Source organism: Oryctolagus cuniculus, chromosome 7, assembly GCF_051225735.1.
Source record: "Oryctolagus cuniculus isolate XC-2025 breed Fujian yellow rabbit chromosome 7, ASM5122573v1, whole genome shotgun sequence".
NCBI classification, from domain to species: domain Eukaryota; kingdom Metazoa; phylum Chordata; class Mammalia; order Lagomorpha; family Leporidae; genus Oryctolagus; species Oryctolagus cuniculus.
The window spans coordinates 160,712,892-160,731,018 of NC_142873.1; the positions used below are offsets into that span (position 1 = coordinate 160,712,892).

Sequence of the window (18,127 nt, forward strand, 5' to 3'; positions counted from 1 at the left end):
GGTATCACTGCTGTCTTTGTGAAAGGTCTCAAGTGTGTAACACTACAAAAGCCCTCTGAGCTTCTGGATCTTGCTCTATAATTTCTGGATTTTATTTCCAGCGGTTGCACTGCCAGACTTTGTGAAGCAGCTGTGATCACCCTATATAAGTTATAAGAGTAATTTGGCATTATAAATGTTATAAATTTGGCATTAAGATTAGTAAGTATTAAAAATATGTGCATAGATTCAGGAGCCAATAAATTCTAACAAGCGAATGAATGTAACAAGTCCCACCTTCTGCATGGCAACAGCAAATGCAAAACACTGCTGAGAACTGAGAAGGGTCCTGCTAACCTGACGTGAGGGCCCTCACGGACCCTGATGAGCACTTCTAAGGGACACTCTGTGACGTCATTCACTTCCAAGTGACACCCTGACATCATTTGCTTCCATAGACAGGAAACAAATTCAGAGCAAACATTTGTTGATGCAGTACGAGGAAAATTTCAATTTACAACAATACTCATGTAAACGCTGAAACCTACAATAGACATTTTTATTATCAATTCCTATGGTCATGACTAGAGTGAATAAACTTGAACACTGAAGTTTAAGCTGGGCAAAGCCCCCTGGGGGGCAGCAGTCACCACTGCTGAGCCCATGGCCGCCTTCAGCAGCACAGCCAGCCTCCATGCTGACTCATCATGGGCCACGAAGAGGTCTGACAGGTTCCCGGCCTGCTTATGAAGGCACCAGTGTCGATCAAATGCGTACACCACACTTCATAAAAAGTATCTGAAGGCAGGAAACAGGCAAACTCAGATGCCATCTAGAAATAACGGGAGGAAGGTTCCTATTATTAGAGACCCAAGTTCCACAATATTCATCTGTGAATGCAGGATGACCCTGGCGGCTACATGTGCCATTTCTGATTTGCACAATTCAAAACTTTGCTACTACAGAGGCTCGCTGGTGGACAAGATGGAAACTGAATGACTGTTTAAATCTGATTTTTCACTATGGGGAAAGATACCATATGAGTTATCAACACACAAAGGCCTCAGAAAACGTTTAAACATCAGGGTGGCTAGAACATGAATGTCTTCAAGAAAAGGATATCTGCATGGAACTGCTCAGTGTTAGAAAACACCAAGAGATGTCAAAGCAGCATTTGAAAAGGATTTTGACACCGATTTCCACCCAGAAAACTACTTCAGAAAGGAACTCCAAGCTACAGGGATTTGGAGAAGTTAGGGTGTCTGGCAGTTGTCATGGATAAAAAGATCAATTCTAATCATTCTCAGGATGCTTTACTTAACATGTCAAAGAAGAAATGTTTTCCTAAAACAGAAACAAAACAGAAAACAAAAATGTTAGTGGGCTGCAAGTTTAAAAAAAGGTTACTGTAACCTTCACTTCCTTGTGCCCCCTTTGCTCCTCCGCGTGGGTAGGGATTCCGCTGATCACTCACATCTGAGAGGAATCACGCAGCCTTCCCTATGAGCCGTGGTGAGTGAGCTGACTTAGCCCGTGAACAGTCACACACACGGCCTCGGAGTCACGGCTACGAGTGGCAGAGAGCAGGACAGGAGGCATCGCAGCACCCCCCGCGCTAGCTGCTGGGCTCCCTAGAACGTTTTTCTCACGGCACAGTTCCCACAACACTTGTCCCTGCTCAGAGGCAAACAGACTGGAGATGGAGAAAGCTCTTTCATGTGAATTGGATGGAAGGAAAGAGTAAACTGTTAGTTGTGGTGAGACTGAACATTTAAACATATGAACACATGGAAACAATATTAACTAACTTTTGAAATCATCATTTTTAAATATTTGTCAAATATTTGACCACCAGTATTTTTAAAATGAAAATGTTATAAAGCAAACACCATGGGCTGAGTGAGAAGCACTTGTGTGAACATTACAAATGAAAATGTGAACTTGAACTCTTCAAATAATAAGCTCAGGGTAAGCTGATCAATTTCTAATCCAAGACTCTCAGAATTTCAGTGTGAGGTGGAAAATCAACAGGAAAGGCATTTATAAGAATAAAGATAATGTCTACATAAATAAAGAACCACTAGAAAAAAAAAAGAATAAAGATTAAGTTCAACCCTAAAAATGAGGTATTTCCAGATCCACCAGTGGATACTGTGTTGTAAAGCACTGTGACGAAACCACAAAGTTCTCTCTTAGTTATGGAACGGAGGTACCAGGCCACACGATGCCTGGCTGGATGTGTTACATTAACAGATATCATGATGAAAAGTCTGTGACCTCTAAGTGGGATTTCTTCAAGTACTCTAACAGAACAGTTCCATAACAGAGCAACACAACCGAGGCGAACGTCTGGGGCTCTATTTGGCCACACTTCTCATTACAGCTCACTTCGTGTGATGTCTAAAATGAGGTTTTGTCACACACTACCCCTTAGAGGCAATACAATTTCCTTCTTTCTTTTTTTTTTTTTTAAGACAGAGTTACAGAGAGAGGCAAAGAGAGAGAGAGAGATCTTCCATCCACTGGTTCACTCCCCAGATGGCCACAATTGCCAGAGCTGCGCTGATCCAAAACCAGGAGCTTATTCCAGGTCTCCCACATGGGTGCAGGGGCCCAAGCACTTGGGCCATCTCCCACTGCTTTCCCAGGCCATAGCAGAGAGCTGAATCGGAAGTGGAGCAGGCGGGACTAGAACTGGTGCCCATGTGGGATGCCGGCGCTTCAGGCCAGGGCTTTAACCCGCTGTGCCACAGCACAGGCCCCAATCCAATTTCTTTAGAAGATGGCTATATGAGAAGTTTTAATACATCAGGAACAGAGAGAGGATTCTACAGACAACATGTGCTTCAGAAAAATGGTATTAACAGAATCAAAATGGGAAAGTACCTAACAGGGTACCCTCATGGTGACTGAAGGGTCCACAGAGGGCTGCTCATCCTGCCTGTCTGGGAAAGGCCAAGCAGGGATCCCCACAGGTGCTCAGGCACTGTCTTCTGCCAGGTCCAGGCTGCAGGATTCTGCAGCATCATCGAGGAGCTCTCTGGTTTCCCCAGTGACACAGCTCTCCAAAAAGATCAAGGCAGGCAAGTGATCTGACGTTGGTGTCATCTGCAGTTTTAGAATCAACAGAAGGCTGGCCAAGCAACATACTTCTAACTCCCCAACTTATTCATGTCCTCAAATATCCAAATGCAGCTGGTTCTTTATTATTAGACGGTAAATGACAGAAATTATTTAAATACAGTCATGTGCCGCTTAACAGTGCACTCTGAGAAATGTGTCGCTAGGCAATTCCTCGCTGTGTGGATATCATAGAGTGACTCACACCAACGAGCCCGTACAGGCCTGTCACTCCACCTGGCCTCCCTGCGATCAACAGATGTGGTAGCCATGAGATGCAGGCGCTGCTGCCAGCCTGGCCATGCAACCGTTTCTCGGCAAGCCTTGCCGGAAGCAGCAGTGCACGCTTGAGCCCTGAGGAAAGCAAACTCACAGAACAGCACCACCGTGGTCTAGCCTCACGGCCAGCCATCACACAGTGCAGGCAGCGCGTACGCGTTCTGCTTTTCACAGCTGGCAGAGCAGGTGCACCACACGGGCGAGTGCTGCACTGCGCCACACCGTGACAGACGAGCTGTCCCCAGGTGGTGGGCATCTTTCAGCCCCACTGCAGCTCCAGGGGATCATGGGTGAACACAGGGTCTGCCGTTGGCTCACGTGTTACCTGGCACAGGTAAGTTGTTTTGGTGCACACTCTTCATATACCCTTCACACAACAAAGGCATGTAGATGGCCCAGCACCTGCTTTCTAGCGAGGTTACAGACCAGTCTGACACTGCTCACTCTCTTTTTCAACACTGGGCGTCGGGAGGGGTTCTGCACAGACAGTGGAGCAGGAAGCATGGGAGCCTGTCTCCCTCTCCAGACAGCCATCGGCTCTGGAATCCGTCCGCTGTCACCGCCTGGGAGCTCTGGAGTCTGTGGGATGCCGGCATCGCCCAGGGGAGGCCTGGGTGGGCAGCTGCAGCGAGTGTGGGTCAACGTCAGCCCCAGACCAATTGCACTGCAAAGAATCAACCAGACCCAAAAGAAGACGGCAGCACAAGAAACAAGGGACAAAACGTTGTAAGGTGTACGCAGACAGCAAGTGACATAGGAGGCCCCTCCTCATCAGAAATTACTTTGAGGCAGAGACTGGCAGAGTAGGTTAAAAAAAGCATGACCCTGCTCTGTGCTACCTGCAAGAGACTCACTTCGGATCTAGACAGAAATAGGTGGAAAGCGAAAGGGTGGAAACGGTGACAGAAGCAGAGCTGGGGTCCAGACAGAAGCTGGTCACGAAGTCACTGTGACTCCACTCACCCCAGGCGCCCAGCGTCATCGAACGTGTTCCGGCGGAGGCAGAACAGTGGTCACAGGGTTGAGGGGCAGGATGGGTTACAGCTCAGTGGCACCACCTGGGCTCGCAGATGAGCCGAGTGGAGAGCAAGTGGTGATGACGGCTGAGAAACCAACCGGATGTGCTGACCCCTCGGGGCCCCACACTTCCTGTGCACTGTGTGCATTTTCCCACAACCAAAAAAGTGTTACTCAGTTTTTAAAAGGGGTTGTGGTGGGGAGGCTTTAAGTGACTTTCATAAGCCTTAATCTCATACTTTCTTGGACGTCTAACTTTATTTTCTGTTAAAACTTTAACTTGACTCTTCACCCTCCCACATTTAAAAAATTTTTATTTGAGAGGCGGAGATGGGAGGGCAGGAGGAGAGAGAAAGAGCTCCTATCTGCTGGCTTACTCCCCACATGCCCAGGCTGGCCCAGGGCTGCAGGCAGGCTGAATCCCAGGTGTCCCACTTGCCTGTTAGGAACCACATCACTGGCTCCTCCAGTCTGCACTGGTGGGAAGCTGGAATCAGGAGCTAGAGCTGGGAATCGAACCCAGGTCCTGGCACTCGGCTAGATGCCTGCTTCTTTATTTTGATCCTTGTGGAAACGAAGAGCTCATCATGAGTACAGCCCTCATCACTATCACTCCGGCCGCCGCAACCACCAGTTGGCACCACTGGTTGTTCACAGATGATCTCACTGAGAAGCCCTCAGAACAGCAGAGCGGTCACACCAAAGTCCTGCCAGGTGTGAACACCAGGTGTCTCGGGTGTCAGTCTGCAGCTTTCATTCCTTCCAACATGTGCAGGTGCACCTCACCCCTCTGCTCCCTCATCAACCACGCATCACAGCAGGGCCTTTACTCTTCACTGTCCCAGACTCAGAATCCAGAGAACCCCCAGGCTGCGACTGCTTGTTTACCATCTACAGACGCATCAACAAAGCAGGGACAGAATCACCCTGCAGAGGCCGTGGGGAGAATTGAGGCCTTCAGGGATCCGGCACAGATGCCTCGGTGCAGGCCAGCTGTCTCGTTCCTGATGGACATGTGGTTCTGACTCCAGGAGTGCACCTGGGCGAGCTCTTCCTTCTGCCCACGAGAAGACAGGGGCTGTTGCTGCCTCATGCGATCTAGTGCTATCTAGTCTTTTTTCAATACCACTACTGAGCCCTGAAAATAAACACACACACCTCAGGGGTCCTGAATGAGGCATCGGAGAGTAGCCCGGCTCATGACTGGCGATGTCCTCCCCATTGCTTGTTCACACGTGACGCACATGTTTAAAAAAGAACAATCACTTCTTTATCAGGCTGGTCAGGCAGAGCTCTGTCCTGCATGGGAAACCTGTTTCATGTTTCCGTGAAGCAACAGAGACGAACACACTTGCTGTAGCTCTTTCCCTTCAGAACGGGGGAAAGTCCACAGCCTGCAAAGGAAGCCTGGCACCAGCTTACCGGCTTGCCGCCTTGGACGGCACCGGCCTTGCCTGCTGGGCTCCCTGCATGCGCCCCATTCCTTAGTCGGGAGCTGAATACACGTGACTTCCACCACCATCCTGGACTGTACATCGTTGTCACTTGACTTCAAATGAATGAATTTGAAAATACAATTTTCTCACGGCATGTATAAAACATCAAGAAGTCATTCTGTACTAAAAACACATTAAGAAACCATAAACATAACACTGAGTGGGATGTCTAACGTGCGGTCTTACCTCTTGGGCACCTGGTGAGTTTGAGAACGGAGGTGGGAGTTTGTTCTGCACTCTCCAGTCGGACTTCTCAGCTGTCTTGAGCCATGATTCCTCCTGTGCACTCTGAGCTCGCTGCCCACCTGGGGAGACTCCCACAGAACGACTGCCACCAGCAAAGTCTTTGCTGTCACTGCTTCCTGCCGGAAACCACCAGCAACACCATCAGAACACATTGCAGAGACCCAACCTGGACGCCAGGATGCACCCTTCTCTCCTCACTCTGACTGCTATCGGGAAGCCCACCTTTTCACGCTAACACCCTGGTTTTCAAGAAAAAGCAGTGTATATATGCACATATTCAAGTGTCTACTATGAAGTGAATATGGCAAAATGATAAAAACTGTTACCATTAAAAATTAAAAAACAAATAATCCAAAAGAGAAAAAGTATTGAATTTAGGAAAAGAACAAGACCCTGGCAAGTGACGACAGTGCTGCTCACCACTGTCCAGGGAACTCTGGCCGCCCTGCAGGCAGCACTCAGCCTCAGTTTCCTCCTGGCTCCTCCCCCACGCCTCATCAGCTGTCCATCCTGAGACGACATCCCCTCCTTACCATCCCCCACAGCTGTTCCACCTCCCAAACCACCAACATCCCAACTTTGCTTTCTCATTTGCTTGCTCAACTGCTCCCTACAAATGTGCTCCACTGCTTTGATCTCTTTGGTTCCCTTGTTCTTCACCTTGGAGTCCACAGTTCATCTTTCAGTATCTCAGACTCGTGACACCGTGGGCATCTTTTCCCTTTTGACTCTTCACTGCTGTCGAAGCATCAGCTCAGGCAGAGCCAATCACTGACTTTCCAACAAGCCCAGGCAGCCAAACAGGAGGAGAAAGCCACACAGCACAGGTGCATGGTGCTCAACCACCATGAGCCTCAATGGGAACAGGAGCGCCAGGCTGGGCACCCTGCTGCAGGGCTCTTCCGCCTCCCCCAGCAGCTGTTCTCCACTCCCCCTTACCGCCCTCACTCTCACTCTTCTCCGAGGAAAAAGAACCAGCAGAAGGAAATGCACCACCTGCCCGATTCCAAGCATAAACGCCCCCCCCCCAACCTTCCTCGGCCCCTCCTGGTGTGGCTGAGGAGCCCCTATCCCCAGGCCCACTACTGACAGTTTCCATGGAGCCCTAGGTCATCCCTTTCCTATCTTGCATTTCACCCTTCCAGATCCTTCTCATTGGCATTTGTTGTTGTTGTTATTTGTTTTTTTTTTAAAGACTTATTTATTTTTATTTATTTGAAAGACAGAGTTACATGGAGAGAGGTAGAGACAGAGAGAGAGGTCTTCCATCTGTTGGCTCACTCCCCAGATGGCCTCAACAGCCGGAGCTGCACCAATCCAAGCCAGGAGCCAGGAGCTTCTTTTGGGTCTCCCACATGGTGCAGAGACCCAAGCACATGGGTCAGTCATCTTCTACTGCTCTCCCAGGCCACAGCAGAGAGCTGGACTGGAAGAGGAGCAGCCAGGACTAGAACCGGCACCCATATGGGATGCCGGCGCTTCAGGCCAGGGCTTTAACCCATTTTGCCACAGCGCTGGCCCCCTCATTGGCTTTGAGACAATTAACATGAAGCAAACAAAAATACTACCCTCTGTAAAAGGTAATTGACTAAAACAAAGCTAATAATAGGATTTTAGGATTTACAACACATGTTAAATGTATGACAAAAATAGCACAAAACAGAAGAGGGTGGAATGAAATACTCTGTTGTAAGGTTCTTCCATATAAAGCATTATAATGACTATAATATTGGCAGGTAAATTATGATGACCAAAAAATGTACATAGTAAATCTTAAAACAACAACAACAACAACAAAAAAAACAAAACAAAAAGGAGAAAATCCAGGAAAGCCAATTCTGGAGAGAAAATGGAATTAAAAAATACATAATTTACCCAAAAGGAAGAAAGGGAAGATGAAACACAGAACAGCTACACAGCAAGAGGAAGACTGAAGTCCAACACTGCAGTGTCGACACATCAAACGGAACGGTGCAAGGACTTGGACCATCTTCTAATGCTTTTCCAAACCATAGCAGAGAGTGGGATCGGAAGTGGAGCAGCCGAGACTCGAACCAGCACCCCTGCGGAATGCCGGCACTGTGGACAGTAGCTTTACCCGCTATGCCTGGCTGCTCCACTTGTGATCCAGTTCCTTGCTAGTGTGCCTGGGAAGGGAGCAGAAGATGGCCCAAGTACTTGGACCCCTGCTCCCATGAGGGAGACCTGAAGGAAGCTCCTGGCTTCAGATCGACCCAGTTCTAGCTGTTGAGTCCATTTAGGGAGTGAACCAGTGAATAGAAGATCTCTCTCTCTCTCTCACTTTGTAATCTCTCTGTAACTCTGCCTTTAAAATAAATAAGTAAATCTTTTTTAAAAAAGTATATTGACCCTTACCTCACACCGTATACAAAAATTAACTCAAAACAGATCACAGATCTGGCTGAAAAAAGTTGAAGTTATTAAAACCCTCTGAAGAAAACACAGAAAACCATGTTAGTAGATTCTGGTTAGGCAAAGATTACTTAAAAAGGGCACAAAAACCCACAATCTACAAAAGCAAAACATCGGTAAGGTAAACAACATCAAAACAAATTTTTTTTCTCTTCTCAACGTACCACTAACAAAATGAAAGGGCAAGCCACATATGGAGAGGAAATTTTTGCAAAACAAATATCTGATAAAGGACTTGTATCCAGAATATATATAGACTTCTTAGTAGGAAAATGAAACACAATCAACTTTTTTAAATGGGCAAGAAATGTGAACAGATTATCACAAGGATGACGCACGGATGGTGACCAAGTCCATGGAAAGATGCTTAACGTCATCAGGGAACAGGCGAATGCAAATCAAACCCACAACGAGATGTCACTGCACACCCACTGGAATGGCTAAAATTAATGATGGATGAGGGCCAGTGTTGGCTAGGGTATCCATGTGGCAACCTGGAGCTCACACAAAACTGAAAGGAATGCAAAATGGGATAGCCACTTGGAAAAGCACTTGGTAGTTTCTAAAAAACACTTCCCACATGACTTAGCAATTTCATTCCTAGGCACCGAGGGGATGGAAATATACATCCACAAAAAGACTTGGAGGTTCAGGGCAGTCAACTAATGATAGTGCAGGCTGCACAGACCGACAGCCATCAAGTGGTGAACCCCTACCTGTGCCTCTACTCAGCAGTACGGAAGGATCTCACCAGCACAGATGCACAGCACCTGATGTTCAAGTGACAGAAAGCACATCACGTGTTGCCAGAAGCCGGGGAATCAGGGCAGGGGCTCACTCTAGAGGGACACGGATGGACTTTTCAGGGCGATGGGAAATGTTCTATCTGGGGATTGTGCCAGGGGTTAGGTTATTGCACACCTATCTTACTGTAGTAAGAAACAGAAACCCTACTTCTACAACATACCTATTTATTGTTCATAAGAAGAAACACAAACCTTCCTCTACACAGCCAAAACCAGTCACAGAGCCCTTATCTAGTGACCGCCTGGCAGCAGAGTTTAATGTACTGTAATCCTGATGACTACCTGGTGGTGCAGCACCAGGCCACTCAGAGACGCCTCGAGGAGTGACACTGCGGACAGCTCACTGGGAGTAGAGTGCCTGGTCCTAGTCCCACGGTTGCCGGTAACACATTGCCAGAAAGCAAGGACCCGAGGAAAGGCACAAACATGATGTAATAATCTGACCAGCAGATCTTCAACTTTACCTTCAACAGAGTTAAGACTGACTGACCAAAGTGATCAGTTTAAGTTCATAATTGATCATAATGATAGGATTAAGTGTCAAAGGGATCACATAAACAAGATTAGTGTCTGCTAATAATAACTGATAAAATTAAAAAGGAGAGAACGACCCAACATGGGAAGCTGGATACACAGCAGACTCATAGAATGGAAGACACCCTAAATAGCACTCTGGCCTCAGAATCAGCCCTTGAGGCATTTGGATCTGGCTAAAAAGCCCAAGAGAGTTTTGCAGGCATGGAAAGCCAAGACACTGTGGTAAAAAAAAAAATATGACCTAAATGAAAGATCTCTGTGAGTGAGATCCCAGTGGAAAGAATGGGCCATCAAAGAAGGAGGTACCTTTCTCTGAAGGCAGGAGAGAACTTCCACTTTGACTATGGCCTTGTCTAAATAAAGTTGGAATCTGTGAACTCAAGAGGTTTCCAGAGCCTTGGTAGCTCATGACAAGAGCCTCTGGTGATTACTGACATCATAAATAAGAGTGTCAATTGTTAAATGAACAGGAGTCACTGTGTACTTACTCCCCATGTAGGATCTCTGTCCTTAATGTGTTGTACTATGCGAATTAATGGTCAAACTAGTACTCAAACAGTACTTATATATATAATTATACATATATATATATAAGTATATACTTAGTGTGTCTGTGTGGGTGCAAACTGTTGAAATCTTTACTTAGTGTATACTAAATTGACCTTCTGTATATAAAGATAATTGAAAATGAATCTTGATGAAGAACAGGATGGGAGAGGGAGTGGGAGATGGGATGGTTGTGGGTGGGAGGGAGGTTATGGGGGTGGAAATCTGCTGTAATCCAAAAGTTGTACTTTCAAAATTTATATTTATTAAATAAAAGTTAAAAAAATAAAAAAACGACTGACAGATGTAAATGTGCAAATGACGGGCACAGCCTTCCCAGCCTCACCCAGAGACTGGGTCAGAGCGACTGTGCAGAACGCCAAAGGCACGGCTGTTTCCGGAGCACCTGCTATGCTCCAGGCACTGGAAGTGTGTGCTTTAATTGCCTTTTTGTCATTCAGCAAACAGATAATGGACATTTTACAGGTTCCAAGCAATGTTTGCAACACCAGGAATACGACAGTAAATAAAAAATTCCAGCTATCCTGGAGCTTAACTGTATGGAGAGAAGTACTATAAAGATATTCCATCATTTTCAAAAAAGACTTATTTGAAAGGTACAGTGACAGAGAGAGGGGTAGGACAGAGATCTTCCATTGGCTGGAAGGCCACAACAGCCAGGGATGGGCCAGACAGAAACCAGGTGCCAGGAGCCACAACTGGGTCTCCCACACAGATGGCACAAGCACTTGGGCCATTTTCCACTGCTTTCCCAGGTGTGTTAGCAGGGAGCTGGATTGGAAGTGGAGCAGCTGGGACTCGAACTGGCCCTCCAGGATGAAATGCCAGTGTCACAGGTGGTTGCTTAACCCACTACACCACACCACTAGCCCCTACAGGTTTTATCATTTGATCCATTTTTCTAATAAGAAAAGAAAAAAAAAAGAAAAAGACAGTTAAATGACTTGCCTAAGCGAATCCAGGAGAGCAGTGCAGTGGCAGAGCTGGGGTTTTTTGCTCGCGGGATGCCACTCTGTTACACGTTTTCAGCAGGTGCACTAACACCATGCTTCCAGTCTTGATTCGGATCATCAGATTCCAAATTGTTTCAAGGAAAGGTCCACCCTTGAGGGGAGGACAGAGACAGACAAGTGTAAACACTGACACTCATCCTGATCTGTACCCAGTCAGCTCAGATTCTAGAGTTTAATCTCAGAATGCCTTTTCAGATGAAGGCATGAACGATTAAAAGAAACTGACCGGGGCCGGCGCCGGTGCTATGGCGCACTAGGTTAATCCTCTGCCTGTGGCGCCGGCATCCCATATGGGTGCCGGTTCTAGTGCCGGTTGCTCCTCTTCCAGTCCAGCTCTCTGCTGTGGTCCGGGAATGCAGTGGAGGATGGCCCAAGTGCTTGGGCCCTGCACCCGCATGGGAGACCGGGAGGAGGCACCTGGCTCCTGCCTTCGGATCGGCACAGCTCTGGCTGTTGCGGCCACTTGGGGGAGTGAACCAGCGGAGGGAAGACCTTTCTCTCTCTCTCTCTCTCACTGTCTGTAACTCTGCCTGTCAAATAAATAAAATATGTAAAAAAAAAAAAAAGAAAGAAAAAGAAACTGACCAAAATGGTTCACTTTTGAGAATGGGACGTGTTACTTGTGAAACTATAAACGGCCTCCTTTCTGAAGTGACAACAGGTGGCTCTGAGGTCCTCTACACTCACGTGTTGCCCTGCAGCTGTGCATGAAAAAGGATGGCTGGGGCCAGCGACACGGCACAGCAGGCTGAGCAGCTGCTGGCGACACCAGCATCCCACACGACGAGTCATGGCTGCTCCACTTCCAATCCACTTCCCTGATAATGCATTGGGGTAGGCTGTGGAAGATGGCAGCGCCATCCATGTGAGACCACCATAGTGTTCCAGGCTCCTGGCTTTGATGTGGCCCTCCCCTGGCCATAAGCCATGTGGGACGTGAAGCAGCAGATCAAAGATCCCCTCCTCTCTGTTTCTCCCTCTCTATAACCCTGCCTTTCGAATAAATGATTTTTTTTAAGAAAAACTATGATGGCTAAATTCTCATCTTGTCAGTACACCATCACCCCAGTTGCTAGAAAGAAAATATACTTTATAGCATTGAATGAATTAAGTTTAATACCTGGATATCAACGTTCAAAGGGCAGGGGGAACTCAGTTCACAAACAGGGCTTGAAATACAGCACTCTGGGAAAACCTCACCAACTGTCCGAGAAATGACACAGACACTCCTCCCTCCTGACTCGTAAATGCGGCTGTGCAGAGATGGCCTGTCCCCGGAGAACACAGCCTCTGCGGCCTCCACACCGATGCAGACGACCGCTCAGGGTCAGTGCTGAGACCATGCAAAAACCTTACTTTTATTAAAAAAAAAAAAAAAAGGCCCCCCCTGAGAGGCAGAGAGGGAGAGAAAGAGCGTAAGTGTGCTTCCTTCTGCTGGTTCACTTCCCAATCCCAGAAGAGGCAGGGGCTGGGAACTCAGTCCAAGTCTCCCACGTGGGTGACAAGGACCGAAGCACCTGGGTCCTCACTGCCTTCCAGGGTCTGCGTCAGCAGAAGCTGCAGTCGGAGCCAGGGCTGAGGGTGAACCCAGGCGCCACGATGTGGTGTCTTAACCGCTACAGCAAACATGTGCCCAGGAACCTGACTTAATCGCAGAGCACTCACTCCCCACTTGTGTGTTCAGGGTCAGCATCACTCGTGTCCTCCGCTCCAGGCACGCGTTCCTTCTCACGTGACCTGCACATTCGGAGGGTCTGGGAACTCTTCCTGGACCTGATTCAGCTGCAAGGGGGAGCCGCTCCTCTCAGCGTGGCTCCACGTGTTCCTCCACTCCCCTTTCGCTGAGGACCCAATATGGGCTGCGGGCCTGGGGCCATGGCTAACCCTGAGATCTCAGAAAGGCCTGTAGGGGGACACACGGGTGGCAGAGGGGGGGGTGGGGGGTGGTGTCAGGCAGGAAAACGGTCATGAACGCATCCCAGCAGGGAGGGGGAGCAAGGAGAGGCAGAGGCAGCTGGGGCAGACATTCTAGGTGGCCCATTCTCTCGGAGGGGAACTCTGGGGTAAGATAAGGCTGGAGGAGGCGCAGGGAGGGGCAGCTGTGGAAGGGCCCAGGCCCTGCGTCCGCGAAGCCTTCCACTGCCGCCGCGGGAACACTCGTCTTCCTTAGCACCAGCGCCACCAGGTGGCCGGGGCAGCTTCTTACGCTTGTGCTTTCGCACCTGCTCTGCCTGGACGCACAACATCCCGAGAGGGTGAAAGAGGGCGCTGCATGGAGGAAGCTAACCCCTGACAGAGAAGGGTGCCTCTTACAGCTAAGTGCAGGCCCAGCAAAAGGAATGAACACCTGCCAACAGCAGCCACGTCCACTCCAGGAACAGCAAAAAGTGGTTCTAAAAAGATGAACAAAATTCTCGAAAGGGGCTGGCGCTGTGGCACAGAGGGTTAGTTTTTCAAATAAATAAATAAATAAATAACTATTTTAAAAAAAGAAAATTCTGGGGCCAGCGCTGTGGCACAGTAGGTAAAGCCACTGCCTGTGGTGCCGCCATCCCATATGGGCGCCGGTTCAAGTCCTGGCTGCTCCACTTCCAATCCAGCTCTCTGCTATGGCCTGGGAAAGCAGTGGAAGATGGCCCAAGTGCTTGGGCCCCTGCACCCATGTGGGAGACTCGGAAGAAGCTCCTGGCTCCCGGCTTTGCATTGGCTCAGCTACGGCTGTGGCGGCTACTTGGGGAGTGAAACAGTGGATGGAAGACTTCTCTCTCTCTGCCTCTGCCCTTCTGTAGCTCTGCCTTTCAAATAAATAAATAAATCTTTTAAAAGTTGGTTAAAAATTCTGCATAAAGTCCGGCGCCGTGGCTCACTAGGCTAATCCTCCGCCTTGCGGCAGCGGCACACCAGGTTCTAGTCCCGGTCGGGACGCCGGATTCTGTCCCGGTTGCCCCTCTTTCAGGCCAGCTCTCTGCTGTGGCCCGGGAGTGCAGTGGAGGATGGCCCAAGTGCTTGGGCCCTGCACCCCATGGGAGACCAGGATAAGTACCTGGCTCCTGCCATCAGATCAGCGCAGTGCGCCGGCTGCAGCGCGCTGGCCGTGCTGGCCATTGGAGGGTGAACCAACGGCAAAAGGAAGACCTTTCTCTCTGTCTCTCTCTCTCTCTCACTGTCCACTCTGCCTGTCAAAAAAAATTCTGCATAAAAATTATTATAAAGTAAACTTATTTCAGAATCTCTTAATCAGTTACTTATAAAGACCAGTTTCTCAGATCTAGCATATAAAGAAAGATCCAAATAAATGGTTGATTCAAATTTAGTTCAGCATTTCACAATCTCCATTCACCCCTCATCTCCCAGGAATCACAATGGATTTGTAACAGACATACAGCAAGAGGAACATATTTCTTAAATAAACACAGCTACCTGCACACCGGAACACTGAACTCTGCTTCTGCCTTCCTGCTGACGGCAGGAGCTGTATGGCACCACCAGGATCTTTTCCGGGAATCTGTCACATAATCCTGCTCTTCCTTCTGTATGTGGGCGGGCAGGACAGCCTTCATGAGCCTGCCATGTTTCCATTCTTCCAAGGCCAAAGCCATTGGCCGTGTTTCTAGGGGTGGGGGCTCCCAGGCCAGGGCAGCGGCCTCTGTAAAGAGTGGAAGACAAACTCAATTCTAATTCCTGTCCATCACTTGTATTTATTTTTTTACCTGCCTTCCAATAATTCTTGCAAAGATTATTATAACTGTTCAAATTTTAAAAAACAGTGCCAGGGGCTGTTGCTGTGGCATACCAGGTAAGGCCACCACCTGCATTGCCTGCATCCCATATGGGCACCAATGCTAGACCCAGCTGCTCCACTTCCGATCCAGGTCTCTGCTATGGCCTGGGAAAGCAGAAGATGGACTAAGTCTTTGGATCCCTGCACCCACGTGGGAGACCTGGAAGAAGCTCTGGGCTTCTGGCTTTGGATCAGCACAGCTCTGGCCATAGCGGTCATCTGGGGAGTGAACCAGTGGCTAGAAGACCTCTCTCTCTCTGCTTCTGCCTCTCTGTAACTCTGCCTTTCAAATAAATAATAAAATCTTTTAAAAAAAGTGTCAGCTTAGCATAGGCTTTTAGTTTTCTGTCTTTATGTTTTAGTGAGTTGTACTAGTGCACATATATTCATTTATTTGAACCTTGCTTTCACTGGAAATCTTATCTCCCTGAATTCTTCAGAACATTTTTTGTGACTTTCACTTTAAAAATAGGTTATATATGTATGCATTTCAAACATCAACAAGTATTAAGTCACAGTTAGTAAGTGGTCCCCCTTCCCTGCCGACCACCTGCCAAGTCCCTGCTGCTTCCCCTAAACGCATGGCGTAGCTTCGTACACCCTCCCTCTGACCCTGTTTCTACCCAAACACCTACGTACCTTGGCCCGCCACACGCTGTTCCTTTAACTACATCCCCTGGAGGATGTTATTGATACATACAGTTATCTCGTGCTCTTGTATACTTCATATGAATCTTTTAAGACTTATGTATTTATTTGAAAGAGCTACAGAAAGTGGGAGACACACACAGAGAGTGAACAATTTTGCATCCACTGGTTCACTTCCCAGATAGATTCAACAGCCAGTGTTGGGCCAGATCAAAGCCAGGAGCTGCATCTGAATCTCCTGCAGGGGTGGAAGGGGCCCATGCACTTGGGCCATGTTTGCTGCTTTTCCCAGGACATTAGCAGGGACCTGGATTGGAAGTGGAGCAACCAGAAAGGATGCCAGCATCACAGGCAACGCTACACCATGACGCCGGCCCCCACGGAGTCTAAGAAGCCCTGCTTTTGCTGCATCACAAATATTTTAGTGTGCTGCACCTTCATTGATTTTGAAATGTTTTCTAATTCCTTCTGTGATTTTTAAAATATTTTATTTATTTGAAAGAGAGGGGTAGAGACAGAGAGATGGGGGTCTTTCATCTACTGGTTCACTCTCCAGATGGCTACAATGGCTAGAGCTGAGCCAATCCAAAGCCAGGAGCCAGGAGCTTCTTCTGGGTCTCCCATGCAGGTACAGGGGCTCAAGGACTTGGGCCGTCTTTTACTGCTTTCTCAGGCTGTAGCAGGGAGCTGGATCAGAAGTGGAGCAGCCAGGACTTGAACTGGTGCCCATATGGGATGCTGGCACTGCAGGCCAAGGTTTTAACCCACTGTGCCGGCCCCTTTGTGATTTCTTAAGGATCACTGATTATTTACAAATGTTTTGATTTCTAAATGTTTGGGTTTATTATCTTAGTATCGATTTCTAATTTAATTTATTCTGACCAGAGAGTACAGTTTATATACCACCAACCCTTTTAAACTTCAGATTTTTAAATTTTTTTAAAAATTGTTTTTTACTTATTTGAGAGGCAGTTATAGAGAGAGGGAGAGATAGAGAAAGGTCTTCCATCCACTGGTTCACTCCCCAAATGGCCACAATAGCCAGAGTTGGCCCAATCCAAAGCCAGGAGCCAAGAGCTTCTTCTGGGTCTCCCACACTAGTGCAGGGGCCCAAACAACTTGGGCCATCTTCTGCTGCTTTCCCAGGCCATAAGCAGAGAGCTGTATCAGAAGAGGAACCGCTGGGATACAAACTAGCACCACAGGTGATGGCTTAGCCTACTGGCCACAGCACTGGCACTAAATTTGAGATTTATATTACAGTACACTATATCTCAGTGAACACACTGCCTGCACTTGGGAAACTCATATGATTTGCACTTACTAGGTGTCATATTTACCCAGGCATGAGTCACTGAGGTCGCAAGGGCTGTCACATCATGTTTTCCTACTCATTCTTTGTCTAGATGGTTTATCAACTGCAGAGAGAGGGGTGTTAAATTTTACAATCATCATTATAGGAAATCCATTTGTTTTCACTCTCATTTTTGCTTTTTTTAAATATTTATTTGAGAGGCAGAGTAAGGGGGGGGGGAGAGGTCTTCCATCTGTTGGATCACTCCCCAAATGGCTGCCAGGGGGGTCAATCCAAAGCCAGGAGCCAGGAGTCTCCTCTTGGTCTCTCATACAGGTCCAAGAACCCAAACACTTGGGCCATCCTCCACTGCTTTCCCAGGCCATCAGCAGAGAGCTGGATGAGAAGTGGAGCAGCTGGACTTGAACCAGCACCCATATGGGATGCTGGTGCCACAGGTTCGCTTTCTTCCATTTGTTACTAGCAAATGCACACTTACGACTTGTGTCTTTGTGGTGCATTATTAGATGCACCTGCTGGGACTGTCACGAACCAAGTCCTTCAGCCTCCCAATGCTCACGGCTGCACTGTGTGCCTCTCCTGTCATCTACTCTCGACCCATGCATGAATTTCCACTGAAAAAGGACTTTGCAGAGCATATACAGCTGGGTCTTGATTTTTGCCCGTTAAGAATTTTTGCCCTTTAAAGACAACGTTCAGTTCATTTTGTGTTCATTACTAATACAGTTGGACTGGAGCTGGCTTGGTAGCACAGCCAAAGTAAGCCACTGCCTGCAACATCAACATCCCATATTGAGTGCACTGGTTCAAGTCTCAGCTGCTCCACTTCTAATCCAGCTCCCTGCTTAGATGCCTGGTAATGCAGTACAGGATGGTCCAAGCGCTTGGGC

General features: G+C 48.0%; 1 protein-coding gene across 1 annotated transcript in view; it reads right to left on the minus strand.

The window, feature by feature from the left end:
- Positions 1 to 818: 818 nt before the first annotated feature.
- Positions 819 to 18,127, minus strand: part of PER3 (period circadian regulator 3) — a 35,100-nt gene continuing 17,791 nt past the window's right edge. Inside the window, 3 exon segments of the mRNA XM_089299405.1 lie at positions 819 to 5,533; positions 14,914 to 15,005; positions 15,008 to 15,139. Of these exon segments, the coding sequence (XP_089155531.1) occupies positions 5,318 to 5,533; positions 14,914 to 15,005; positions 15,008 to 15,139 (440 nt within the window). The 3' untranslated portion in view covers positions 819 to 5,317.